General features: G+C 45.8%; 1 protein-coding gene across 1 annotated transcript in view; it reads left to right on the top strand.

Annotated features, from left to right (window-relative positions):
• Positions 1 to 6,551: 6,551 nt before the first annotated feature.
• Positions 6,552 to 26,940, top strand: part of NLRC5 (NLR family CARD domain containing 5) — a gene marked incomplete at its 5' end in the record, with an annotated part of 43,784 nt that continues 23,395 nt past the window's right edge. Inside the window, 20 exon segments of the mRNA XM_086468809.1 lie at positions 6,552 to 6,609; positions 11,122 to 11,451; positions 11,454 to 11,909; positions 11,912 to 12,866; positions 14,703 to 14,783; positions 15,151 to 15,234; positions 15,320 to 15,403; positions 16,375 to 16,380; positions 17,020 to 17,103; positions 17,974 to 18,024; positions 18,891 to 18,956; positions 19,665 to 19,748; positions 20,714 to 20,797; positions 21,197 to 21,286; positions 21,886 to 21,951; positions 22,985 to 23,067; positions 23,786 to 23,858; positions 24,935 to 25,022; positions 26,245 to 26,333; positions 26,457 to 26,504. Coding sequence (XP_086324935.1) covers positions 6,552 to 6,609; positions 11,122 to 11,451; positions 11,454 to 11,909; positions 11,912 to 12,866; positions 14,703 to 14,783; positions 15,151 to 15,234; positions 15,320 to 15,403; positions 16,375 to 16,380; positions 17,020 to 17,103; positions 17,974 to 18,024; positions 18,891 to 18,956; positions 19,665 to 19,748; positions 20,714 to 20,797; positions 21,197 to 21,286; positions 21,886 to 21,951; positions 22,985 to 23,067; positions 23,786 to 23,858; positions 24,935 to 25,022; positions 26,245 to 26,333; positions 26,457 to 26,504 — 2,960 coding nt within the window.

The following is a 26,940-nucleotide window of genomic DNA, read 5'->3' on the forward strand; positions in this document are numbered from 1 at the left end:
CATGGCAATATCTGCTGAAGACCATGGCCACTGGCTTCTGTCAAGACATAGCCCTCCGGTCCTCCTGAATGACATTCCAATAGAGTGATGAGCATTAATAAAAAAAAAATGGCAGAAAAAAGGGCATTTTTCTTGGAGGTGCCTTGCCCCACTGGGGGGAAGGTGTCTGCTGGGGACATTCAGCAGTGAGAGCCCCTTGGGGCTGCGCAGGATGGCTGCCCTTGCATGGGGGAGCAGAGACTCTGCTGAAGGTGGGGAAAGGCAGTAAAGCAGCCAGTGGACCCCCAGAGGGTCCCGAGCTGCCTCCATGGCTCCCTGCAGGGCTGCAGTGCCCACCACAAAATGGTGGCCAACCCCGCCCCCCGCGCTGGGCACTGAGGGGCGCCGTGCCTCGCCGCGAGCCCCTCCACAAAATGGCGGCTCCGCCCTTCCTGCCGGGCGTTGAGGGGTGTGGAGCCGGCGGCTGGGCCTCACCGAACCTGGCGCGGAGCCTGCACCGTGGTCTCACGTGCTTTCCCGGCAAAGAAGTTTCGCCGTTGGGTAGTTTCGGTTTCATGGGCGGCTGTGGCAGGGCTATGGGAGCGCACCGCGATGGACCACTAGTGGGGTGAGTGCCGTTGGCGGGTCGCACCAGGCGGGGAGGAGGTGGAGGGAAGTTGAGGTGTCGTGCTGGGGCAACCCATGAGGGTTTAGATTTGGGGGGGGGTGGGGGTCTGGCTGCGCCCTTTCCTTCCCCGTGTTCAAATTTAAGGGTGTAAGTGTTTCCAGAGGTGACTTACACCTGCAGGGGCTGGGAGCAAACCAGTATCACAGCTTTTACTAGCTGGACCGAACTGTGGGAGGCCATCAAGGATGAGATTGGGGATTTTTAAGTACAGAATTGCTAGTTTGGCCTTAAAGGGGTTGTGTTGGTAGTGCTGTGATGGCTTGTGGTCTGGTGGAAGCACCAGTGGGAGGTGTGGTGGGCAGGGAGGGCAGCAAAACGGAGCAGACCATAGCAGCCTGTTGCCTTTCCAGCTGCTCCTCGCCACCCATGGTCCCCTTCATCCACCTCTGGTTCTCTCAGATCTCCCCCCATCCTCTGCCCCATGCTTAAGGCAAGATGACTGGAGCGAGCATTTCACATCTGGAGATGTGGGTGCGGTGGACTGTGGGGTTTTTTTTTCCGATAAATTTTGAAACAGCGCTGTGTGCCATCTTGCCTTGTCTGGGATTTGGCTGCAGGCTGCATCTGGTTTTCCAGTGTAGGTTCCCTGGCATCTAAAGAAATAGTAATAATATTTCATTGCTTGTTGCACCCTATCTGGTTAAATAGGGAGATCGCTGTGCACACAATTCTACATAGAAAATTGGGATTTTTCCTCAAATCATTTGCCTGACTTAAAGCTTATCCCCATTCCAAAGGAAAGGCAGGTTGCTTTTTTCTCCTCAATGTAATGGAAACGGTAAATAAAGATTTCTCCATGTGCCAGAATAATCACATGTATGCGTATAAACATGTTCTCATTGCAAGAGACTTAACCACAACCAAGTTGGAGTTTACTGAGTCCCATTTCTTTGGGCCACTCCCCAAAAGCTTTACCTAAATTATCATCTAGCTATAGATTTTAGAATAGGATAATACTTTTCTGCTGTTCTGAATGGGTATTTTTGCTTGTCTGTTTTTGCCACAGTGGCAGTTGTGGAATTCCTAGCTGGTTTTACTTTCATTTTGCTCTGTCTTTTTTTCATTAGGTCTGAGATGGTGCCGAAGGGCTGTGTGCTTCAGGAGAGCAGTGAGTTAGCGAGTGAAGAAATCAAGGCAGTGGACATTGTCCCCCAGCTCCTTTGGTTTGTGACTCCCGCATTGTTTTTGGTGCTGAGGCTTGGTTTCTGGGCCTTTGGTAAGTAGCACATGCTTAGAGTGCAAGAAGTTGGTAGACTTGCAACGGGGAGCTTCGCATTTCGGTTTTATTTTTCATGGCTGAGAATGGTGTGAATGTCGAGTTGGGGAGGGAAGGAATATTTTTGCAATGTGTTTTAATGGTGTTTCTGCATTTGAAGGGCGAGGGCAAGGGTCAAGGCTGCAAAGTTTCCTGACTCTTCTTGGGAGGTTTTTGTGCTTTGTTTTGAGCTCAGAGGTATTTTACTGTAGGTTGCTGCCTATTGTTTCTGATGGTCTTATTTAGCAGAGCAGTAGTAGTTATATAGGAGCTGTGCAGTATCACCTGGACTTTCATCTAACTTTTCAGCGTTATTTTGTTCTTGAGGATGAGTCTCTCATTATTTCATGTGAGTCTCGTCTTTGCCTGAATGGCTTCAGGCTTCATTGGCATTAAGGTCTGATTATGTATTTATTTATTTATTTAATATGGTCTTATTAAGTGGATGGTTCTTGATCATCAGGGGAATAAAGTCAGAGCATTGCTGTCTACAGGTTTCTGATTTTTGGCTGGAGAAATGTAAAATGGTAGTCCGTAAAGATTAACTGATCAGGCTACTGGGAAATGAAGTTTGTTTTGGAACAAGCCCTGTTATTCTGCAATTTGTTTAAACTTGAAATCATAGAATCATGGAATGTTTTGGGTTGGAAGGGACTGTAAAGATCATCTAGTTCGAGCAGGTCCATGTCCTTCTTACGCTGGGGGTCCCAGAGCTGGACGCAGCACTGCAGGTGGGGTCTCACCATAGTGGAGTAGAGGTGGAGAATCCCCTCTCTTGGTCTGCTGGTCACACTCTTTTGGTGCAGCCCAGGATATGCTTGGCTTTCTGAGCTGTGAGCTCACATTGCCAGCTCACGTTGAGCTTCTCATTAACCAATGCCCCTAAATCCTTCTCTGCAGGGCTGCTCTCAATCCCTTCATCCCCCAGTGTGTATCTGTGTTTGGGATTGCCCTGGTCTGGGTGCAGGACCTTGCACTTGGCCTAGTTGAACTCCATGAGATTCACATGGGCCCACCTCTCCAGCCTGTCAAGGTCCCTCTGGATGGCCTCCCTTCCCTCCAGTGCATCAACCGCACCACACAGTCGGCGGCAGACTTGCTGAGGGTGCTCTTGATCCCACTGTATGTTGCTGACAAAGATGTTAAACAGCCCTGGTCCCAGGACTGACCCTTGAGGAATGCCATTTGTCACTGGTCTCCACTTGGACGTCGAGCTGTTGACTGCAGCTCTTTGACTGTGACTATCCAGCCAATTCCTTATCCACCAAGTGGTCCATCCATCAAATCCTTGTCTCTCCAATTTAGAGACAAGGATGTCATGCAGGACAGTGTCAAATGCTTTGCACAAGTCCAGGTAGATGACATCAGTTGCTCTTCCCATATCCACCAATGCTGTAACCCTGTCGTAGAAGGCCACCAAATTTGTCGGGCGCGATTTGCCTTTAGTGAAGCCATGTTGGCTGTCACCAGTTGCCTCTTTATTTTCCCCGTCCCCTAGCATAGTTTCCAGTAGGATCCGCTCTATGATCTTGCTGGGCACAGAGGTGAGACTGACTGGCCTGTAGTTCTCTAGGCCTTCCTTTTTTCCCTTTTTAAAAATGGAAGTTATGCTTCCCCTTTTTCAGTCAGCAGGAGCTTCACTGGACTGCCACAACTTCTCAAATATGATGGACAGTGGCTTAGCCACTTCATCTGCCAGTTCCCTCAAATGTCTCAAGCAATTTTACCTCCAGTGCTCCAAGCTGGCACCTGCTTTTTGTTTTGTCTTCAGCTTCTTCTGGGTGCATGCAATGCCCAGCAGCGATGTGGGGAGGTGATGTTCTCTTCATGCAATGGGCCCCAGGGAGTAGCATGGCTCTGCTGTGAGGTCACTCCATTGCTTTTGTGAGAGTGGAGAGCATCATGATGGCTGTGAGAGAGAAAACATTGATGGCAATGATTTTCTTCATTGGAAAATTTAGCTTCAGTCCATGTTTCTTGGTAAGAAAGTTTATTTTGCCAGGTTTTCTCTTCCAGATTTCTTGAAGGAAGGTTTTGAAACTTCTGAAATTTGTTTTAGTATTTTTATAATTGGAAGCACAACTTGTGGCTTAGAAATGTAAGTTGAGGTAAAAAAAATTAGACATAAAAAGCCAAAACCAATAAAAATGGTGCACCCCCTCTCCAGTAGAGCTGAGATGAAATTTTTTGATAGATTTATTTGAAAAAGGAAAAACCACTACCTTTTTGTTCCATGGATTTTTTATTGCTATTTTTTATTTTTCTGATCCAGGGACGCAAGAAATACAGAAGTTTTGAAATACTCACACCACAAGAAAACAGCTTCCCCGTATCTGTCATTAGCAGTTGGAGGCAATGGCTTTAGAGAAAAACATGTGATCCATAAAGAGTGCAGTCAATGTGCCACGTGTTACCTTGTAGACTGTATGCTCACTGTGCATGTGCTCTCCTTGATGAAAGCCTGCGGCGCCAGCTAAGCTGCACCTCTCCCTTACTGGGTTCTTTTGGTTACTAGTTTTTTCTGTTAACATCACGGTTTGCAGGTTACACAGAGTCCTTCTCAGCGGTACTGTCCTTCACATCCTCTTTACAGTAACTTTTGCAGAGATGATCGGAGGGAAAGGCCAGACAAGCAACAGGGAGCCAGGACTGATGGGGACTTTCTCTCAGGACTGAAGCTGAAACAGATTTCAGCCTTTTAATGATGTGACATACCATAAAAGATGTCTCTTAAGGTTTTAGAGTTGGCTCATGCTGGTTTAACTGTAGTATTTACAGTTTAGCATCATTGATCCTTCTGAAGATGAATTGCTTTTGGTTTTGCTCTAGGGATGGCTCTCAGTTAACCCTGACCCTCTGCACAGCTGTGGGGTTGCAGGGGCTGTCCAAACGGCAGGAGTTGGTGGTTTGGAGGAGGATGACATGGGACCACATTTTACAGTAGTGAAGCAGTCTTCGGTTAGGCAAGATTAACCACTAGATTGCCTTAGCTGAAGTGACTCCTAGGGAAAAGGGTTTCTGTCTTCCTGGTGAGTGAGACTGGAGAACTGACTGTGGGCTAAAACCACCCTGAGGGGCAGCCCAAGCAGTGGTTGGGATAAGCAGCGGAGTAATAGCGGGATTGAGTCTTCCAGCACCAGAACTGTCTTACTTTGCTTTACGTGGCACACAGGGTGTCCTAGGTTACAGTGTAAAATGTGCCAAAAGAAAAAAAGTATTCTATTACCATCTTCAGGAGCTGTTGAGACCAGGTGGGGCAGTGCTCCCTGCCTCCCCCCTCTGGAATATCTCCTGTTAATGGCCCATCAAGGAACTGCCTCACAACTCCCCATCCCATTGTGAGATGCTCCGCCCGGGGGGAAGGAGCCAAGCAGTCCATGCCAAATAAAAACTGAGATCTCGAACACCCTAGCAGCCTTCTTCCACTGGATTCCCAGAGGAGTTTTCCCCCCACTGGAGTTCCAGAGGACAAGAGCTACCTACCTACCACTGGACCTTCGGAGGAAGACCAGACCCTTTTACAAGATCGCTACTTCAACAGAACTACATCCATCGCTTCAGGAGGACTGCAGCCAGCATCTTATCGGACTGCTACTGCCACCCTAACAGGGTGGCAGGTTGTATTTTCTGACTCTGTCAATGTAAACCAGTGGGTTGTTTTTTTCCCTGCCTTGTGTTATATACATATGTATATTAGTAAAGTACTGTTATTCCTATTCCCCATATCTTTGCCTGAAGGCCCGTTAATTTCAAAATTATAATAATTTGGAGGGAAGGGGGTTGCATTTTCCATTTCAAGGGAGGCTCCTGCCTTCCTCAGCAGACACCTGTCTTTCAAACCAGGACACAGGGCAAGAGTCAGGATGTTTGAGCTGTTGAGTGAATTTTGTGTGAGGCCATGGCACAGCACATGTGCCCATTTGGAGCCTTGTTCTGTGTTGCTTTGTGCTGATGCTGGACCTAGAAATACCAGAGTACTGGCCTGCCCTCCCAGCTGGGAAATGCTGGAAATGACAGTGAGAGGAATTAATGTCTGAAGGCTTCACATCTGATTTTGGAGAGTGATGCTTTCAGGCATGAGTTTATCTGAACAGAAGAGTCCTGGTGGTATATGGCCTCCTGTTTGGCCTGAGCAGGTTCTCCATCTGAAGCTCTGTGAATGTTGTCCGTGGGGCTGGCTGTGCTGAGTGGAGTTTTGTGGTAGCTTGCGTCATGCAGTGAGTCAGAAAAGGCCCTTGACTGGGCTGCTAACTGACTCTGCCAACGGTTTCATCACAGAAACCTTTCCAGGAAGGCGGAAGAGTAGGGCTTCCCTTAGGCTACGGTGTGGTTTTAGATCAGCCAAAGCTGCCCACGCTCTGAATTTGCATGTATCATAGAGAAAAGTGGTTTCATTCCTCCCTTGAAAGCAGAGGTTAACTATTTTAGAGCAACCTGAAAGGAGAAGATCAGATGCGGAGCCTGAAACTTTGCTGCGTTGCATCAGCCCTCATACTGAGTCTTGGCTTGTGCCACTGTGTGTGTTGTGAGCTCCTTGCCCTTTGATTTTGGCCAGCAGTACCCCAGATTTCAAGAGCAGCAGGCTTACAGTAACTCTGTTTCCTTTCAAATCCAACTCCTTTGGGTAACTTAAGCCAGAAACAAGAAGCATGCACAGCTGTGAGTGTCCAGTTGTCTGTGCCAAAAGGTAAGGCTGGAACAGACCCTGGGGTGCTCTGCTCTTGGTGTTTATCTTCTCTGCCCATGGGCTGGGCAGGACTACAAATGTCCCACGTATTGGCCACAGTGCTGGCAAGGTGTGCGGAAGCCACTGCAAATTCAGGTTTGATTTTTCTGTTCTTGGTGCTTTCCAGATGAACCTCCCCTGTTTCATTTTCTCTCCCTGAATTTCAGAAAAGCCTTGTTGGCCCTGACTTTGCTAAGGAACTCACTCATTTTAGTTTCTCTAGCCAAGAGAATCTCCCACCCACTCTGCAAAATCCCTGCTTTTTGTGCCTCTGCTGTGGTTGGCTCACTTGTAGGTGGAGAAAGTTGCTTTGGTTTTTAAAGGAAGAGCAGAAAGACTATTTAGGAGTTCATCGAGCAGAAACCATTGCAGAATTGTCAGAATCAAAGCTTGAAAGGACAGATAGTAGTAGTTCTAGGACTTTCTTTGGGGGTGAATTAGGGACTGAGGCCTTCCTACTCAGTACAGATCATGAAATGAGGGATTTGTTTTCAAGATCCCTCCTCTTCCCCTGACACTTTGCAGGAGCGCCCATCACCCAACTGTCTATCAAAAGCCTTTCGTACAATGTGAAAATACCAAAGGTATGTGCCACCACTGAGCGACGTGCCTGGGCCCTCACGCAACAGCTATTGGCATAACTGGAAACTGCTAAATTCCAAATTGCCTCAGTCACCAGTTACTCAGTTTCCAGAAAATGAAACACCAGTCCAGGTCCTCCCCATGTGAAAAGTCTCACAGCAGAAAGAGAGAGAAAGGGTGTGGTTCTGGCACCTGGCTTGGTGAGAGGGTAAAGAGTGGAGGTAGCAGCAAAAGGAATCCATATTATCACAGAAAGCTGCCATCATGGAAATGTGCACTGGGGGAGAAAGAAGCAGCGGGAAATGAAGCCTTGTGTTCTGCAGGCTGCAGCAGAGGAGTCGCTGAGCCAGGACTCTGGCAGTGCAGGGAGCACAGCGCAGGCCTTGTGTCCTGTAGAGGTGCTGAACGTTGGTGGCAGGGAGTGGATTGGTGCTGGATTGCCCATTGGTGAAAAACAGATGATTTGAAGGAAAAGCTGTTCTTCATTTTTTTTCCTGCTGCGTGAATTTGAGGACTGGCCAAGGCTCACACTCAGGAGCTTCTTGCAGAGCTGGCTCTGGATCTGGTTTGCCAGTTTCCTCAGTACCTTATAATTGTGTGTTTGCCGCTGCTCTTCGCATTCCCTGCTCCTGGCCAGACAGAGGCAGGCTTTTAGCTCTGTGCTCCCTGAGCAGTCAGGACTCCTGCCTTGCCCATCTCTGCTCGTGTTACCCATTTTAAATCATAGCTCCCAACCTACCCTTTGCAATTCCAGCTGGTCGTATGGTCACAGAGGCACTTTTGCCTCTGCTTTTCACTCAGAGACTACTTCTGAGTCGTGGCACTGCAAATACTATATCTTGTGTGTCACAGATCCTGAAAACAAAAGTGACCTTTGTGTTCTACACGCAGGCTGCTGCTGCCAGCTGCTGTGCTGGCCTAGTGAGCAGACAGTGGATCTTGCCAGTTGCTGGTGGAACAGAAAAATAGTGCTGAAAGTTACTAGGACCAGTTAAGGAAGGAAAGACTCGGGCCTCTCTCAGCTCCACCCGTTCTCTCCATCTGATAGCACACCATAAACAGGGAATTAATCGCCATAAACAGCCCTGGGAATCTGTGGGCTGTGCGTTCACCAGAAACTGTTCCCCAGGGTAACAGAGCAGTTCTCGTGTTCAAAGCAGGGCAGGTGCATCACCCAGCCCTACAAAAAGACTCACCAGTGAGGTGGTTGTGATCAGTCTCGGAAAATGCAGGGCGGCTTTTCACAGCAGTATGTGTATCTCCCTCCCCCAGTGCTCCCCGGCCAGCTGAGCTTGTGGAGGCTGACCTGGCAGCTGGCTTCACTCACAAGGAAACTTTCTGTGGAGCCGAGATGTATCTAAACATTGATATTTCCTGCTCCTGCTGTCTTTCAAGTCCACCACATGGGCTTATCCTGCTTTGGGTGGACTTAAATCTTGAGGAGGAGTGGAGAACAATTGAAAGAAATTGGGCTGTGGGCTTTGCTACAGTGTGTAGCTGGGATATGTAGTACTGCTGTTTGGTTTATCTCTATCTCAAACCTGCCAGGCTTCTTTCATAAGCTCAGAGCCACTTTCTCCATGCCCTGTGTAACTTTGCAGTGCTTGTGGTGTAAGTCTTTGATTAGGCTGTCTGTAGTCTTTAATGCTCTCTGTACTTCTGTGTGCTTCTCCGAATCCAGAATTGCACATATCTTGGGTTTTTTGCCTTCCAGCAGCTGTGCTGCCAGTAGGGTAATTTCCTAGGATGCTTTTTGATGGGCTGTTATGATAGATTTTTGCTAAGGTTCTTGCACTATGTAGCACTGTACTTCTAAGCAAACGAAGGGATTGAACAAAAGGATCTGAGCATCATTTGCTAAATCTAACACATTTCTTGCGAAGCGTGCCTTTTAAAATTCATGTTGTTTCCTGCAAGGATTTTTCAAAGCCAGGCTTCCACCAGCAGCTTGTACCTCCCTATTTCTGATGTCCCAGCAGCTATTGGCTGAGAATGGTAAGATTTGAGTATTAACAGCTCTGTGAAGTACAAAGTTATGTCACAATATTAGATAAATGTTGAGTCCTCGTAGCTGATCATGTGTCCCAGGGAAGAGAAAGGACCTGCTTGACTTCTCTGCAAAAACACTCAAGCAGATCACACTGTGGCAGGCAAGACTGATGTTATCCACTAGGCAAATCTCTATAAATAAACTGAAGTGCTGGAATGAATTGCCTGGAGAAGTTCAGCGATTTCCATTACTGAAGGTCTTTAAACCAGCCTAGGCCCCTTGGTCACTCCTGAGAGCTGTAGCATATTTGAGGTGGGACAAGAGGAGGGATTAGTCTCATGAGGACCAGCCCAAGCTGGCTTTCTATAACTAGATGCGTCTCCGCTTTTAATTCAACATTTGCAAAAGCAGTTCTGTAAAGCCTGAATTTGCAAATAGTTTTGTATCTCTGATTTTGCCTCTTCAGCTCCCCAAATGCTTTGCTGGAGAAGCTTGCCTGGCTTTAATAAGCTGTCATTCAAAATGCCCTTTTGACATGTTTTTGACTTTTCAATTTTCAGGGTTTGCTCAATATCACCATTGCAGCAGCTCTGTGAGTGATAAGGATGTTAAACAGCAACCACTAGGTATGTAGATGTTCCAGGAGCAGAGCGGTGGTGTGCTTTCCTCCAAGGAAGGACCTGTTTAACGTCTTTGCAGAAACACCCAAGAAATCAGCCTCCCGCATGGAGTGAAACTTTTGTTTAGTAGCTGCATAAACTCATAATGCAACAGGTTATAAAATATACAGGCAATGAGACCTGGCGAATAACAAGAAACAACCATTTCCATTTCAGAGATATATTAAATCTTACCTGAGGAGAAAGGATGCAGATGGCGTAGGCTAAGAACTCCCTGAAAGGGTGATATGCTGGTAAAGCATTCAGTTGTAGGTCATCCCTGTATTTGTTTGCTTTTTTTAGCCAAATCAGGAGACATACTGACAATTTAAAACCCACTAAAGGCTCCCCAGTTTCTCTAGCACATTAAAAACTCATATGATTTCAGCTCACTCTGAAGTAGAGAAGTAACTGAAGACATGAGTGATGACAGAGTTGAGCCAGAGTCCCAGGAAAGCCAAATGGTCCCAGGAAAGACTGGGTAGCCTGAGCAGACCTGCAGGCTGTATGACACCAGTGTCCACACCCTTTCCTTCATCATCTGCCCTTCTTCACCTTTTTCTGCCTCTGCTTTTAGCCTTCCCATCCCCACAGTCTAGTGCTGCCCAGTGTCTGGTGGGAGAACAGAGAGAGCATGGCAAAGCTGGCAGCTGCAGCTGATCTGGAGCCAGTTTTTGACTGAAAGTTTGCATACAGGAAAGTTCTTGAGGAGGTGTCCCAGGAGACCAGATCTTGTCCATTGACAGCAAACTTAACAGCAAGGAGGTTAGGGTTTTTCAGAAGGTGCTGAGTGCCCTTAATTATCACCACTGTTGTCTCTTCAACAAAGAGATGCTTATACCATCAGGGATCTCAAATTCTCAAAGCAAAAGCTCTGCCTGTTCAGAGGTGCAGATGGCTGAGCAAGAGTGGCACAAGGCCAGCATGGGTGAACAGGGAGCTAGTGAACAGGGAATTACATGGATAATATACCACTACCGAATTCTCATCTTCAAGAGATAAGGTGATTGAGGTTTTATATAAATCTGTTTCACCCTGAATTTTCATGTTCTTCGGCCCCTGTGCAAAAATAGGAAAAATTATGGGTTATTTTCATGTGATCAAAATTTGTCATCTCTACTTAGCTCTGTGGAGCAGCCTCTGATCAGGGCCATTGTTTCTCTATGTATAAATGATAGTATTTTGGATCTGTCACGTCTCAGAACTAACTTTTTTACCCTCATACTCACTCTGCTCTCTCAGTTTCACCTACAAAGTACCAGCATCTCCTCATTGATTCTATCCACCAGAGATATGGAAGCAGGAGAGCAGCAGGAGCAGCAGCACAGGAACAAACACAGCCACTGGCTTTCAACCAAGCCTTTGTCAACCTTGTCATTCAGCAGAGCAAAGCCTTCCACTTAAAAGAGAGAACAGATAAACCCCGAGAGGATGTGGCAGGTGCTCCTGAACCAGAAGAATGTGTGGATACAGCCATGAAAGTGTCAGATCTGTTTTGTAGTGTGGTCCCTTCAGGAAAGACAAAGGTGATCTTTTTGTTTGGTAAACCAGGTACAGGCAAGACCATGCTAATGGTCAGAAATGGGCAGAAGGCGTGCTACCTCAGTTTCTCTTCACTTTTCTGTTTGAGTTTTGGCAGCTGAATTTATTAAAAAGAAAATTGACTCTGAAGGAGCTTTTGTTTGACCTATTCCTTCAGCCAGAAGAGAGCCCTGATGCAGTGTTCCAGTACCTCCTGGAAAACTCCTGCTGTACACAGATCATCTTTGATGGGCTGGATGAGTTTGCAGCTAACATGGACGAGTCATCCTCTTCTAAGGGGAGCCCAACTCTTACCTCCCGTATGTCCATATCTGAGCTCTTTGCAGACGTCTGTCATGGGAAGCTCCTGCCTGGTTGCACCGTGTTGGTCATCAGCTGACCTAAGAGACTACCTGACTTCTTATTAAACACAGTAGATCTCCTATCAGAAACTTGGGGATTTGACCATGAGAAGGTTGAGGAATATGTCAGCCACTATTTTCATCAGCATTCAAAGAACAAGCCATTGCTCACCTGAAGAACCACACCAAGCTCCTCAGCATGTGCCTCATCCCTGCTCTGTGTTACTTTGTGTGCATCTGTTTGGAGTATTTGCTCCTTAAGCATCAGATGAGTGTGGAGCTTCCTCAGACTATGACACAGTTTTATATGAAAATACTTCTCATCTTCATTAGCAAATAGCAGGGAGAGCGTGCGGGTAGCGAGGAGACTCAGCTGAACCTTAACAAGAAGGCCATTCTGGGTCTATGTGATCTTGCACTGAAAGGCCTGGAAGAGAAGAAGCTTGTATTTTATATTGGTGATATTCCAGAGCATGTGAAGGAATTTGCTTCCTTACATGGATTGCTGACTGTCTTTGAGGTGAAGAGGAGCGGCACTTGCCCAGAGGCTGGCTATGCCTTTGTGCACTTGAGCTTGCAGGAATTTTTTGCAGCACTGTGTCTCATGGTAAGTAAGAGGGTGGACAAGAAATACCTGAAGAAGAAGTTCTCTTTGAAGTCAAAGTGGACTTTAAAGAATGAGGCAAAGACTGAGCTCATGGAGAGTTTTCACATCTTTCTCTCAGGCTTGTCATCAAAAGAATGTAAGACATTTCTCATGCTGCTAGCTGAACAAGATGAAGCTTGGGTGCAGGACAAGCAAGACACAATCCTGCAGTCTCTCAAGAAACTGGTGGCAACCACTCATCTGACAGGTCCTAAGGTCATTGAGCTCTGCCATTGCACATTTGAAACACAAGACCTCAAAGTAGCTCAGCACATTGGGAGCCTGCTGAATTTCAAGTACGAGTTTAAAAACTTCAGACTGACACCTTTGGACCTGTCAGCTTTGGTTTTTGTCATAAACTTGGGCCAGGATTTGCCTCGTTTGGATTTTGCAGGATGTCTCATGGATATTGACTGTTTAGAGATTCTGGCTGGCTGTAAAAATGTAGAGCATTTCAGGTAAGCACACAGTGCTGTGAGCTGGGAGGTGGAGAGAGGGGCTAAAGGGTTGGAAGAGGAAGCCTAGTATTTGTTTTAGAAGTGAGAGAAAGATGATGTGAGAAATTCTGATCTGAACAGCATAACTTTGATACTGAAGACATTTATGAAATAATGAATTTATGAGTGATTGAAAGATGCTAAGGTGACAAATTCATTCTGGCTGTATTTTTTGTATGTTTCTTTGCTTTGATTAGAACGAACAACAGGGTAGTTAGTGTAGTAGATTAGAGAGAAAACGATGGGCATTTCTTGACAATACAAAGGCAGGGTGAATCCTGCAAGCAAATGAGAAAGTTGTGATCTAAGTGAAATCACCATAAACCAGATGAACAGGAGGTGACAACCCCACTCTCAGGTGCTCTCTATCAGTGTTTTGCTGTAATGCTGGAAGAAATTTTTAAGGAGGATCGCCTGGGATCCTGTCATGGAATGGGTCTTGTTCTGTATTTCTGTGAATGACTTAGAGGAATATGTGTAGAGCTTGCTAATGTGGAGAAGATGGGGAGCAGCCAGGGTGAGAATTACCTTGACCTGAAGGGAATGATGTTGTCTGCTATGAAGCAGAGAAGCAGAAACACAGATGTGAAAACTGCTATTCCTGGATGTTGATGTCATTGCAAAAAGGACAGTATCAGTGTTCTCTGCCTCCATTAAGAATAGGAATACCACTTAATTTACTGTTAGAAAAGCTTTCTGATGATACCTCCTACCTCTAAATTGCTGATGCAGGCACAGGGCAGTGCATGGAGTCTTCTGCTTTCGAAGAGCAGATTAGGCAGATGTCTGAGGATGGTTGGGCTGTTCCCTTGCATTAAGAGAGCGGAACAGGGGATTTTTGAGGGTTCTTCCTTGGCTCATACACACTCAAGTCTGTGCCTGCTTTCGCTTATGGTCCGCAGGATACTAGCACTCTCAGTACTGTCTCTTGGAAGGATGGGCAAAGGCCAGTGGCATTTCAGCTGCATGGTGCTTGTACAGAACCTGTCTAAAGAAGAAGCATCACCTCAGGCGTGTTCCTAATGACCGTGGGCCATGTCCATCATGCCACCACACCTCTGCAGTTTGTTCCTGACTCTATCTGGTTTAGCGGAGGGTGGTGGAGGCACGTCAGGCAACAGGGCCATAGGTGGGTTTTAGCTCTCATAGCCCCCAAACATGCTGTGGGAGACATGTAACCCAGGGTGCATTGTACCAATACATCTCGTAATTAGTACATTCTGCAACTGATTCAAAGGAGAGCTTGCGTGCCTGAAGTCTTACCTGTCTGGTTTTTTGGACGCCACCAGTTCCTTCTATAAAAGAGATACTTTCCCTAAAAACCTTGTGTCTTTTATATTTTGGACAACTGGCTACTTTGCCACACAAATTTAAAGTATCTGTCCTGAAATCAACCCTCTTGTAACTCAGCAGGTCATCACACGGGAGTTGATAGACACCATCTATATGAGTTTGGTTTGCCCCAGTGTGACCTCCCTTGTCTCCAGGGTCCTGACTCTGATGGGACATGCAATAGGGCTGACTCTTCATCTGTGGCAGCCCTTACACATGGCGTCACTGTACCAAAAGGCAGAAGCCATCTCTTGAGGTATTTGCAGTTGATGTGCAAGTTTAATGTTTTTTTTTTTTATTCTTTTTTTTAACCAGATGTTTGAAAAGATAAAGCAGAGCATGATCAATGGCTGTTAAGAAAGAAATTAAATGCTTTTTTAAAAATAATGTTTTACCCTGCTCTGTGGGCTAGCTTATTTTGGGTTTTGTTGTGTTTATGTTTTTTCCCTTTTCTTCATGTTCTAGCTTTCGCAGTAGGAGATGTGGCAATGACTTTGCTGCTCTTTCAAAGAGCTTACAAGGAATGGGGAGTGTGGAGAACCTAGTGTAAGTCTTTGCTCGTGAGGTCAGAACCTTCTCTGTGTCTGTCCTCTGTTTCTGTCTTGCGGTTTAATTACATTGGCTCACTCAAGGCTGATCTGCTGCGTGCAGCACTCTCTATAGAGTAAGGCAGTGCTATGCAGAGCAGCACAGATATGTATGGCTCTTGTTTTATGCTGGTATCAAGGTAAGTATTGCATTGCCCTGCTTGAAAAGGAGTATAAAATTGATTGCAGATGGCAAAGTCAGGCCACTCTGTGTTGGTGTGCTCAGAGTGTGGTGCAGGCACGCATCTGAGACAGGCTTGCCACATGCTGCACAGGGGATGCTAATCATCCCTCTGCTTGGTTTGAATGATTCTTTCTTTTTCCAGGTTGACAGGCAGGAGCGTCACAGCTGAGGGGATGACTAACTTGGTCCAGGCTTCATCACAGTGCCTCCAGCTTGAGGAAATAATGTGAGTGTGTTGTGGCAGTGACCCTCAAATCAACTGCTCATTCACTGGGGGCCTGGGGTACTAATCAGAATGAACCTGTGTGCAGCTTGCAGGACAATCGGATACGGGATCCAGAGGTGAAGAGGGTGATGGACCTGTTTTCCAGAATGGAAAAGCTGAAGAAAATAAAGTGAGTAAAAATGGCTTAAACGTATTAAAAATGGTAGCCACTGTGAAGCCAAGCATAGCATGAGAGAGAGTTTGAATCCCCATCAGAGCAGAGTTGCTGGCTGTCTCTATAAGGGGTAATGCTCACTCTTAGAGATGCCAGTGGGGGACATGTGGGGCACTAAGCTGAGGCACAGACATTTAAGTGCAAGCAGGTCTGTGCTGGAGGCCTGGCTTGAGATAGACACAGCTTCACAGTTCTTACCCAGGTGTTTTAAAATAATCTCAAGGGAGTCCTGACACCACTGACACCTCTCCAGGAATTACAATGCATGTGCTCAGTTTGGTGCCTGGCATGAGTTTTTCCTCTTCTGCCTTCTTTCCTCTCTTCCCCTTGGTTAGGCTCAGATTGAGATGCCTCACCTCTGCCTAAGAGAGGATGGCTCTATCCCTGTCTTTCCAGCCTTTTTGTTAGCCGCTGCCTTCTCTACTGCTCCTAACGCTCCTGTAATGCACAGTGCTGAATGAGAGGGACTGACCTGACCGCTAAAGATGCATCTGCATCTTTTTAGGTGGAGAGAACCAGCCTGATTTGTGAAGGGATTTAAAGCCTTTGAAAAGCTAGCAGAGGCAGTTGAAGCAGCAGTAGGGAAAGCAGAGCAGAGCTGCTCCAAGTGTTGGAGTCTCAGTGTAGATCACCTTACAGGAGAGGGATAGCCACAAAGCCACTGCCTGCCTGCCCCAGTTAAAAGGGAGTGACTCTGCCTTTAAAGGTCTTCCACAAACCGCCAGGTGCAAGCAGGTGAATCCAAAATACCTGCAGGTATTATTGGTTCCTGTCCAGGAATTAATTACTGGCTTTGCAGTATGGTTAGAAGTGTTGAAAAGCATGGCAAAAAGAGGGAGGAAAGGGGGAATGTACCTGCTCCTCGCTTTCGTGGGCACACTGGATAACAGCTTGTGGGAAATGCCAGCCTATGCCCAGTGAAGCAGTTTATCGTATGGAAGAGGTAGGAAGCCTCATTCCTTTACATGTTTCTATTACATACATGCAGCGTTGTCGTGGGTGATTCTGTTGAGGCTCACAGGAATGGTGATCTGTGGCCCTGAGAACAAGCAGAGGATTTGTAGAAGCAAGAACTTATGTTTAATGAGGTTCAACGAGTAATGAAAGAGAAGAAACATGCAATTAAAGAGTAAATCCTCAGAGGTTGCTAGTATTGTGTCTTTGGGGATGTTTTAAGGGTGAGGTTTTAGACCACACTACTTTTAATATGCCATACTCAAATTGGATTTGTTATGGCCAGAGTTTAACTGCACTGTGGCTCAGTTGGGTCATCATACAGGTATGAAGTTCTTTCCCTACCTAACCCAAAAATGGTTAATGATTCTTCTGTTGAACATAGAGGAAGTGTCTCTGATTCTAAATTCATGGCTTGCAGAAAAGAGCTATGATCTGATAGTGCTATTGTTGGGTCCTAAATGCAAAATTCTGACGTTTTGGAGAAATCCACTAACTAAAAGAATGTGTGCTTCAGGGTGTTTGGGTGCAGAGCAGAGGGCATTTGCATAAGAAAACAGCATCCTGTTAGGTCCAGCGGCTGAGGTTGTGTTCTTCCTCATGTTCACAGTCCTGAGCAACAATGATCTTTCCTTGAATGATGTTCTCATTTTGGCAAAGGAAGTTGTTGCATGTCGAAATGCCACTGAACTACATATCAGGTACCAATGCACAAGAGCTGTTACCAAAGCAGATATGTTGTCTCTTTAGGCGCTGACTTTTTAAATGGACACTGCTTTACAGCTTAATTGTTGGCTAATCAACAAAAATTAATTTTAATCCTTTTTGTTGTCTGTTCGAAACAAAATTTGAATTAATCGTATTATGGACTTTCTCTTTGTATTTTTTTTAATAGGTCATTTCATCCTTGGTCTGTAAATCGATTTGCAGGGTGTAGTATTTCTTCTTGTGTAACAGAATTTAAACTTGCTTTTACACTCTGCAATATATCAACAGGGAAATTCTTTACTAGCTAGCATAAATTCACTATAAATCAGTTAAGCTTACCAAAAAGGTGTAGATTTAAGTAGCTCTAGCTCTATGTCCATTACACTACAGGTTTTGGTGTTTTCATGGGTCCAGGGTGATAGAGAAAGGGTAGAATTTTTAAGTCCTAGCTCTTACGGTTGCCTTGCATTGAAAGTTTAACAGGCCAAATTAATCCTTGATGTAACTCAAGGGAAGTCAAATTGTGTACAGATTTTTCTTATTTTTTCTTGCTGGAATGGAGTTTCTGCTGAACCTCTTTCCACCAAACTACTGGTCTTGAAAAAAAAAAAAAAATCCCAGCCCAGTTTTAACCATATTACTGTCTTGTCTGTACTGCAGCCCCAGCTCAACACGTGGGGTGTCTTGCTGCCTGCTAGCCACACGGCTGCTTGATTGCTCACCTGTGGCAGTGTGCTGGCATGGCAGATGTCAAGGCCCTTTTTAGCATCCAGGCAACAGCTTTGGTCCTTACTGAGCACCTCTACTAAAGAAACGGCATCCTTCCGCCTGTGACCTAATATTGGCTTGGATCTCTTTTTCAGGAAGGACGCCGTGATTATATATTTTTCTGGCCTGTCTGGGAATGTTCCAAGGTGAGAAACTGCAGTTGGGGTTATGCTGTAGAGTTACGCTGATTCAAACCATCAGCTTGGTGTCACTATAAACTGCTCCAGCACCAGAACTGGTTGCCTCTGCCCTTACGCCTGGCAGAGCTGGATCCACCTGAGAAAAGGGAAAGGTAACTAAAAGAGCTGGTCTTTGCACAGACCTACCAGCCAGTTCCACAAAGGCAGTACCTGTGTAAGCTTGAAGTGCTGTGTTTCTATTGCAAAACTGCTGAAAGTTGAACATGAGGCTGAATTAAGGAAAAGACTTTGCTCCTTCTCTGGCTGGCTCCTGTGTTCTCCCTGCCTGTGCATACTTGGAGGGAAGGGTGGATTTGACCTTAATTAAGAATCTATGAAACAATCTCTTGTTCCTTGATAGGGAGCTCGCTTTGCCCTGTCTTGTGCAGTCCCCCAGGGACCTCACAATATTTTGCTTCCATGTGTAAACTGGCTCAGCCTGGCTCTGAGTCAGCTAGAAACTGCTCCTGTTCAGATGCCTGAACAGTCCTCTTGTGCTGTTGTAGGCATCCTGGCACAGGTGCATATGTTTATCCCTTCCTGTGGTGGCACAATCCCACGTGAAGGCAAAACATCCTGCATCTTAGTAGTGCCTTTGAATTGGGGCTCAGTTATCATGTTGATTCAAATACACAGTGAAATCCCATGTGGACGCCCCCTGTGCTTCCATCTCCTGATGGGGGTCTTCTGGCTCTTGAAAATCACTTAACCTGGCATGGAATGGTTGGACAGAACACAGACCTTGTTGTTTCTTCCAGAAAATACTAACCAGCTCCCAGGTCCTTACATTTTGTGAAGGCATATTAAAGGCCAAATATTTTGCTTGTTTGCAGATCTTTGGATTTGACGTGGGAAGAGAATAAGGAATGTGTAACTCCAACTAGATTTGTGAAGTTCTGGTAAGAGAAGGCATTGAAATTCCTGCTGGGGAATACGATTTGCAGATGACAGGTACTACAGAAGGACAGGAACAGCAGCTGTGTTTGTCCTCAAGTACAGAGGAAATTTCCACACACAAACAAGTTTGAAAAAAACCTGAATCAGTAAATGACAATAGAAATCCCTGTCTGGCCCAGCCAGTGGCTTTATTTCTTGTGTCTTGGGCTCTAACAGCCCTAGAGAGGCAGAATTCCCTTGATAATGCCCATCTTGCTGTGTCTCCTTATAGCTACCAAAGGCATGAGCCATGTAGTTTTCTTTCTTGCCTGGGCTCCAGAAAAGAGTGGTGGCTTTTGCAAAATAGGACTCAGGCATGTTATCTGAGCATGTTAGAGCTGGGAAATGTCCCTCCCTTACCTCCTTCTCTTTCCCTCACTACTCTGCATCACAGGAACAATTACATCCATCCACTTGTTGTGGAGGACTGTGCCAGGCAGCTCTGACACAAAGCGTTGCACTTGCACAGCACTCTGCAAATGTGTCCCTCTGCACTCCTTTTGCAGCGCCAGCTACAGAGAGACAGAGTAATATGCCCAGGATTGTGTGTCAGAGCAGAGTGTAAAACTTCCCCCTCTTGGTGGTACTTCTGTGTGCCCTCATTTGGAGAGAACCAGAAATGCCTGGGCCCCACTGTCCACTCACTGCTCATTAACGCTTCCTGTTCACAGCTTGCAGGATTGCAGCCTGACTTCCCAACATGCCGAGGAGATCGTTGCCATTCTCCAGAGCTGTCCCTGTCTCTTCGAAGTGGAGTAAATGTCTCCTTTCCTTCCTGTTGAGTGGCTGCAGGCGGGTGGAGGGGAGCACGGGGTGTACCTGTAGAGGGCAGTGAGACATGCGGCCTGACTTCAAGGAGGGGTCCTAGCATTCTGTGTCTGGTGGGATCCTGGTTAGGGATTTTTGGTGAGGTTCAGCAGGAGGTGAATGCTGAGCAACCTTTCATTCCTGTGACAACTGCATCCTCTGGCTTCCTGAGACTGTAACCAGAGATGCCGGTTACATAGCAGACCCTGCTAAGGAAGCAGTGCTGCATGCTGCGGGCAGTATGGAGCTGTTCCAGAGGCATAGCTCCTCCAGCAATCCTCTGAGCCAGTGAAGGGACACAGATTGCTTCTGTGTTGTCCCTTTTGTCTTCTAAAGCCATCCAGCTCTGTTGGGAGAAGTGATAGGAGGAAGGCGAGAGAGATCCCCTTCATAACCTGCATGTTGCAATGAATATCATCCCTACCTTTCCTTATTTGCCTATATATGAGGCCGCCTGGATTTGGCTGTAAAGTTGTCAGCCCTGGAAAATGCAGGAATATCTGTTCCAAGATAGTTCAGGCCTGACTGTATTTTGAATTTAGCTACACCTCAAACTCCAGTTTTCTAGCTCACCAATTTGAATTGGGATCTGGACATCTTTGTCATCCAGTGTTTTCTTCCTTTCCTCTTTCCAGGAGGATGGAAAACACTCATTTGGTTTCTTGTTTTGTACTCTTGCTTAAGTTTCCTAAAGTAAGATGGTTTTGGGGCTAAAGCATAAATCACATTGTCCTAGGGATAAAACTCTTTGTCTGAAGTTCTATCATGCAGAGATAAGCAGGGAAGATTGATCTGGATCAGAAGAACAGTCCAGGCAAAGAAGCAATTGTAGGAGAAGGGAAGCAAGCATATTTTGAGGGCTTTGTAGTTTGTACTGTTTAAAACAGTCCCCACTAACTGGAAAATGCCTCAGTTTATCAGGTAACAAGCTTGGAGATGAAGGCTGCAGTTGCCTGCTGGAAAGCCTCCCTCAGATATGAGTTTCAAAGCAGCTGGAGTAAGTGTTGCCTTGTACAAAACCAAACTGCCCTCTTTGGAGCCTGGCAAGGACTGTAAAGAGATGCTGAGCAGGCATCCAGGAGGCAAAGGCCTCACCCAGACCCATGCTACAGAAGCAGCTCTGAGAACTCTTTAAGGATGAGATTCAGCTCATGAGACTTTTCAGGCTGAAATTGGTCAATTGCTCAGAGCATCATGCACGGAAACTGATCTAAATGCATCTAAGTGCCCTTTTGTTGAAACCCCTTCTTCAGGAGTAGTAGACCTGTGTGTTTTCCACCATGCCACTTCTGAAGTGAAGTGGGTTCCAGCATGCAGCACACTTGATGACCACTCCCACTAGGACAGTTCTGTGTGATTTCAGTGACCAGCTAATTGCCTTTTATATCTTTCTTAGTCTCAGTCAAAACCGCATCTCTGTTAATGGCATTTGCCGTCTGTTGAAGTCAGCAAATACCTGCGAGAAGGTGATGGAGGTACAAGTCAGGTATGTAGGTCTTGAGTCATTCCTGACATTAATCCCAGTATACAAGTCTGAGAGTCAGCTTCTGAGATTTTTTTTGAGTCACCTCAGAAGTGGGGTGGGTGAAGAACCTGTCCAAAGATGATTACTAACACTGACTCCTGGTAACACATTGCTGGAAGCTGATTTTATCTGAGCTATCAAACAGAATTTGAGAAGGCACAGCACTGTGTGTCCTTTTATGTGTGGGGGCAGTTTTAGACTCTTTCCTGCTCTCTGGCCTGGGAGAGAGGGTCTCTGTGGAGTATGAGTACTGGTGACATCTCCTGAAGTGGAGCTGGAAGTTCTCTTCTATTGCTTTCCCTTGGAAACCCCCTGGAGTTCAAGTGTAACAATTTTGTCTGCACTTTCTCTAATGGTTCGGAGAAACAGGGTCATCTGATACTGCATGGTTTGATCCAACCAGGATTTAAAATTAGCGGAGATTATTTTTTGCTTGCTTTGGGAGTGTTTTAAGTGATTGATGTTACCAAAGAGTTTTGCAGAGCAAAATCAAGCATTCTTAAAACAAGAAGTCCTGTAAATAACCAAAATGTGACATTGATTCCTTCCCTTCTTCACAGCCTTTGTCGTGGGACTGCAGTCCTGAGGTTTACAGAAGACAGAGAGTTTGCTTCCCATCCTCCTAGGTAGAGTGTGTGTGCACAAATGGTGTTTTCTCAGCATCTCATTTAGTTCTTGCATCCTGTTTAGGTACCAAGGGTAACACTTCATCTCACAGCAGTTCTTGCCCCTGCTCCCCCCTGAATCTAGACGTAGTAGTTTCTCCTGGTTTTCTTAGCCACTTTGGAAGTTGTCCACTGCCTTCTATAGTGTTTGACTATGTTTTATGTCTCTAGGAGACATTTCAACCCACAGCATCCTAAGCAAAGCAGACTGTTCAATGACAGCTGTGCTATCTGATAATAGTGAACAGTAAAAAAATGAGTGAACCCCACACCTCCAGACCAAATTCCAAAAAGATTCACAGATCCCTGCGTGTTTAAAACCATCTAGTTCACTACACCATGCATTCTGGATCATGGTACCCCTAAATCAAAATAAATTTGGAGTTTTATTTTTCCCCTCAGAAAATTATGGTCAAAACAGCTCAACCCAAGTGTTTTCACTAAGAAGTGGTTTCCTGTTCCTCCTGGAGCTGTAGGTTCGTTTATTTATGCCCTTGTTTTCCATGGACTGTGCCCACTGTAAAAGAGCATTTCCCATGGGACACCTGAATCCCACCTCTTAGCCAAGGAGGAACAGTAGGGCTGTCATGGGATCCAGTTGTTGTGGCTATGCTTGAAAGAGAGTGACAGCATGAGACATATGATCTGTGACCCCTTTAAAGCACCAGGTGACATTTCAAACTCAGGTGTTTCAGGATTTGGATGTTCCATTTATTTATGAACAGTTTTTTGCACAGATGTGGACTCTTTTCACATAACATGTTTAGGCAAAAGCTGAGTTCTCCATCAAACTGTAGCTTAGATGAGAATTTTGTCTTTTCCCCTTCTCCCTGGTTGCCTGCATGCTCAAGTATTTGGTTAATCACTGAAAGAAAGAAGAGCTTGCTATTGGCAAGATATGGATGTGGGCTAGAGCCAGGGTAGCCCCAGGGACCTGCCACATTGCTAAAGAGTAAGTGTTTTATCCTTGTCTGGTTTTGTACTTGCTTACTAGGGAAGAGCCTATGTTCTCTGCTGATTACCAACAATATGGTTAGGAAAACCAGACACCTACTGCTTCAAAAAAAATAAGGTACCGTGGCAAATTTTCATTGTATTTCATGCATGTCCTTTCTCTGTAGGATCCTGTAGCTGATGTAACCTGAATCTCCAAGGTGAGTCACAGGAGAGCTGTTGGTCATTTGTCACTGTGTTCATAATCGCAGCTTGCAGCACTAGAAGCTCTGTGGTTAGCATCTGTGGTCTTCTACAGGAGTCAAAACAGATTGTGGGTTACGTATCTTACTCAGAGAATTGGTGTGGTGATTGTGTGGTCACTGCATCGGCTCCCATGAGGGAGCGGGGGGAGCTGGCAGTGACAGAGTTTCTGATGGTGGGTGGTTCTCTACTGATACCTGGAGAAATGCATCCTAAGCTGGACCCGTGTTCGGATGCATATCAGCTCATGCACTTACTCCAGCACAGAGTGTGCCTGTCTGTTTTCTAGGCTGCAGAGAGGAAAGAAGTTGTGCATAAAGCCTTCTAACCAGGACCTTGGGGACCTGGTTCTTTCTTGTGCCACAAGTTTTCTTTACTTTGTCTCTTTATTCTCTGTTTGCAGACAGGAGCTGGAAGTACAGATTATCAGTTGCTGCAGACAAAAAAAAAAAGCAGCAAGATATTTCAAGGGGATTTTTTATTTTGTTGTTCTCTCTTCATTTATTCTCTGGTTTTCTGAAGGAGTGAAGTTTACAATCTTGTTTGCAACCCTGCAGACCTGGACTATTGGTTTCCCTTTCACCCTAGGCTGACAAAGAGTCATTTTCAAGCAATGACCTGGAGAAGTTATGTGCAGTCCTGAAGGAATGTAGCAGCATCTCTGAACTGGAGTGAGTCCTTAACTCGTATAGTCTTTATCAGCAGTTCTTTGGGATACTGAGAAAATGCCACTTGTTTGTTCTGCAGTGTTGTATGGAGAATGTGGTAGAGATGTAGCCTTATGAAAGGCATAGCTTTACAAAGGCTAATGTCCTTTGCCAAGGAGACCTACAGTTCTAGTGCTCTATTAGGGCAAAGGTTGCAGGACATGAATCTAGAAAGGGGCTGTTTGATATCAGTTAGCCCAACTTCAGGTATTACAAAAGCTGTAAATCTTGCCCTGTCGTTTTTGCCTTTGGGCCATTTGGGAGCAAAGCTACAGAGGCTAAGGAGTGCCACCAAATCAAGGGTGGGAGCCTGTGGTTTTGCTGGTGATTCCACATATGGCTTGCAAGGACCTTCAGCACCAAAGCACTTTCTTCTGTTAGTGCTGTGTGTGTGGAGTCACCCTTTTTGCTAACACCAAGAGGGGAGCAGACCCAGCCCTGATGGAAAGGCTATCCAGTGCCTCCCCTCACACATATAGGTTTTGAGGACAGAACAAGGACCAGCACAAGCATGTAGTCCATGTACACCACCTGAGGGCTGGCTATTCCCTTAGGCCTGGCAGCCTATGGAAGAGATTTTTAGCCTTTGTTATTCTTAAGCAATTACATCCCTTGATCTCACATGGGCCATAGCCCATTGTAATCCTTAGGCTCTAATATCAGAAGCTAATACCCTTCTCCAGGACTAACCTGTGGCTTTTCTGTTGCGCCTGTCCAGGTTGATAATTTCTCAGAGCTGTGGACTTCCGGTCCCTGGTAACGGTGTTGAAAAGCACTGTCAGTCCAGAGTCCAGAAGGGTCACTTGGTGGGCATGAGAAAAGGATGAGCCCTGAGCTAGGTTTTTGGCTGTCTTGTGTTGGTTAATTCCAGTCTCTGGTTTCACTGTAGTCTTTAGTCATCAGTGGAGAGAGGCAGTGCATGTGTTGTTTTGATTAGGGTGTCTGTGTTCAGCTTTCAGAGCTCTTGTCACTAAGAGCTGATTGCGCCTATTGTGGTTTTTTTTTCCTATGAAAATTAAATGCATTTCTTTAAATCCTAGCTTATCAAATAATTATCTGGGAGACGAGGGACTTCTGCAGCTGTTTCAGTTCCTCCCAAATTTGAAAATGTTAAATTCTCTCAAGTGAGTAACTCCTGTTTCTCCTTAGTCATGGATGGGTTTTCGTGGGAATATTGGTTGTGGAAGCATGTTCCACATTTGGGAAGGGCTCTTCAGGGTCAAGTGCAGTTATATTCTGTGCCTCTTGAGGATAGGTCCATGGTGCTGTCTGGTCTGTCCCCACCTCTAGTCCAGAACAGATTGACTTCACTTGAAGCTTGATTGAGATCAGTGCCCGAGAACCTCTGCACTCAGTTCTCTGTGAAGGAGACAGGTGGTCTTGTGTGCAGGTGTGGCACCTGGTTTCTAAAACAGGCTGAAGTCTTTCACAGGCCACTGAATTATTCCTCTCCTGGTTCCCCATCAGGAGAGAGAGCAGTCCTTCCTCTCCTGAGGTGGGCACCTTTGCAAGATAAATGCTGGGGAGCTTCAGCTTCAGCAGTGGTGTCTGAATTCAGCAGCAATGGTGGCTTATGTTTACCTGGCTATTTTACCTAGCACTCCCATCGCCAAGTGCACTGTACAGGACTGCAGCTTAAATAAGCACCAGTCTGCTGTATTGTTCCTGTTTGATTAGTTGAACAGTTCTCAAGCCCAGACTGTCCAGCTACTGACAGTCTGCAGCTTCTCTTTTCATCAGTGCAATGAAACACACTGCTATTTATCTGTTGGGATTTTTTTCCCAGCATCAAGCGCACTGCCTATGGTTGATCTAGATAATGTGATAGACCTAATAGACCAAGCACAATCTTAATTAGTGTGGGTTTTGTACTGACACAACTGCACTTACAGCCAAAGAGTTGTTTTTACCTTGAATTGGTATCTTGAAGTACAAGAAATTCCATTTAACCTTAAGAACAAACTTGTGTGGTAAGGATGGTCCATCACTAGAACAGGCTGACAGAGAGATTGTGGATTCTTCATTTTTGGAGATGTTAAAAACCAGGCTGGACAATGTCCTGAGCACTCTGCTCTAGCCTCTGAGCAGGAGAGTTTGACTAGATCATCTCCCAAGTTCTATTCTAACCTCAATTATTCTGTGATTTTTCTGAACTGTAAAAATAAGAGATTAATTTAAAAAATACTGGAGCGAGTTGTGTTTGAAGAACTGTAGTTGTAAGCATAGGCAGAAGGTGGTAAAGAAGCAGTCTCTGACAGTGTTGAGCAAGGATTGCTATTATGGAGTGATGCAGTGTAAATTGCTAGTAGTTGCGATTGCAGCGGCTGATTTCATCTCTTCTTCCTGTAAGCTTAATGACAACCAGATCTCCCTGAACTCTGCGTTTTTCTTAGTTCAGTCCTTATCTACATTGGAACGCGTTAAAACAATGAACCTCATGTATGACCAGAAGTACTTTTCCTATTTTTTCTATTTTAAGCCTCAAGCTGTGGTTTTTGAAGGAGTGATACAGGAGCATGTGTCTTCGGACTCCATCCTAATTATATTCTTTTCTGGTTACAGCTTAGGACACACGCAGGTGGTTTATCTAACCTTTTGGGAAAGAATCAGGTAAAAATCATGCCTACACATCTGTCTAAATCTTTCAAACTCTTCCTTATGAAATCTTAAATAGATGATGATGTGTGAGTCCCTGAGGTGTGTCAATTAAAGAGCCATTTGGCTCTAAACTCCAGTCAGGGTGGTGGAAGCAGTGTGAGATGTTTTCATGGCCGATTGACTGACAGCAGCTTGAGGGTGTGGAGCAGACTGCTGATCGGGCTGCAGTTGTCTCCCTCCGGGGCCAGGGCAGAGCAAATGCCCAAAGTGCTGAGTGCAGGCAGAACTCTGTGGAGGCTGGAAGAGGGATGATAAGGCCCTTTTTCTTCTGGGGATGATGTGAACCTAATTCTGGCAGCTGGTGAGAAAAGGCAGACTGGAGTGTGAGGCCACTTTCATCACCTCACCCTCTTCCATAGCTGCAGCGTCAGGAGTCAGCTACATGGGA

Source organism: Leptosomus discolor, chromosome 8, assembly GCF_034619465.1.
Source record: "Leptosomus discolor isolate bLepDis1 chromosome 8, bLepDis1.hap2, whole genome shotgun sequence".
Taxonomy (NCBI): Eukaryota; Metazoa; Chordata; class Aves; order Leptosomiformes; family Leptosomidae; genus Leptosomus; species Leptosomus discolor.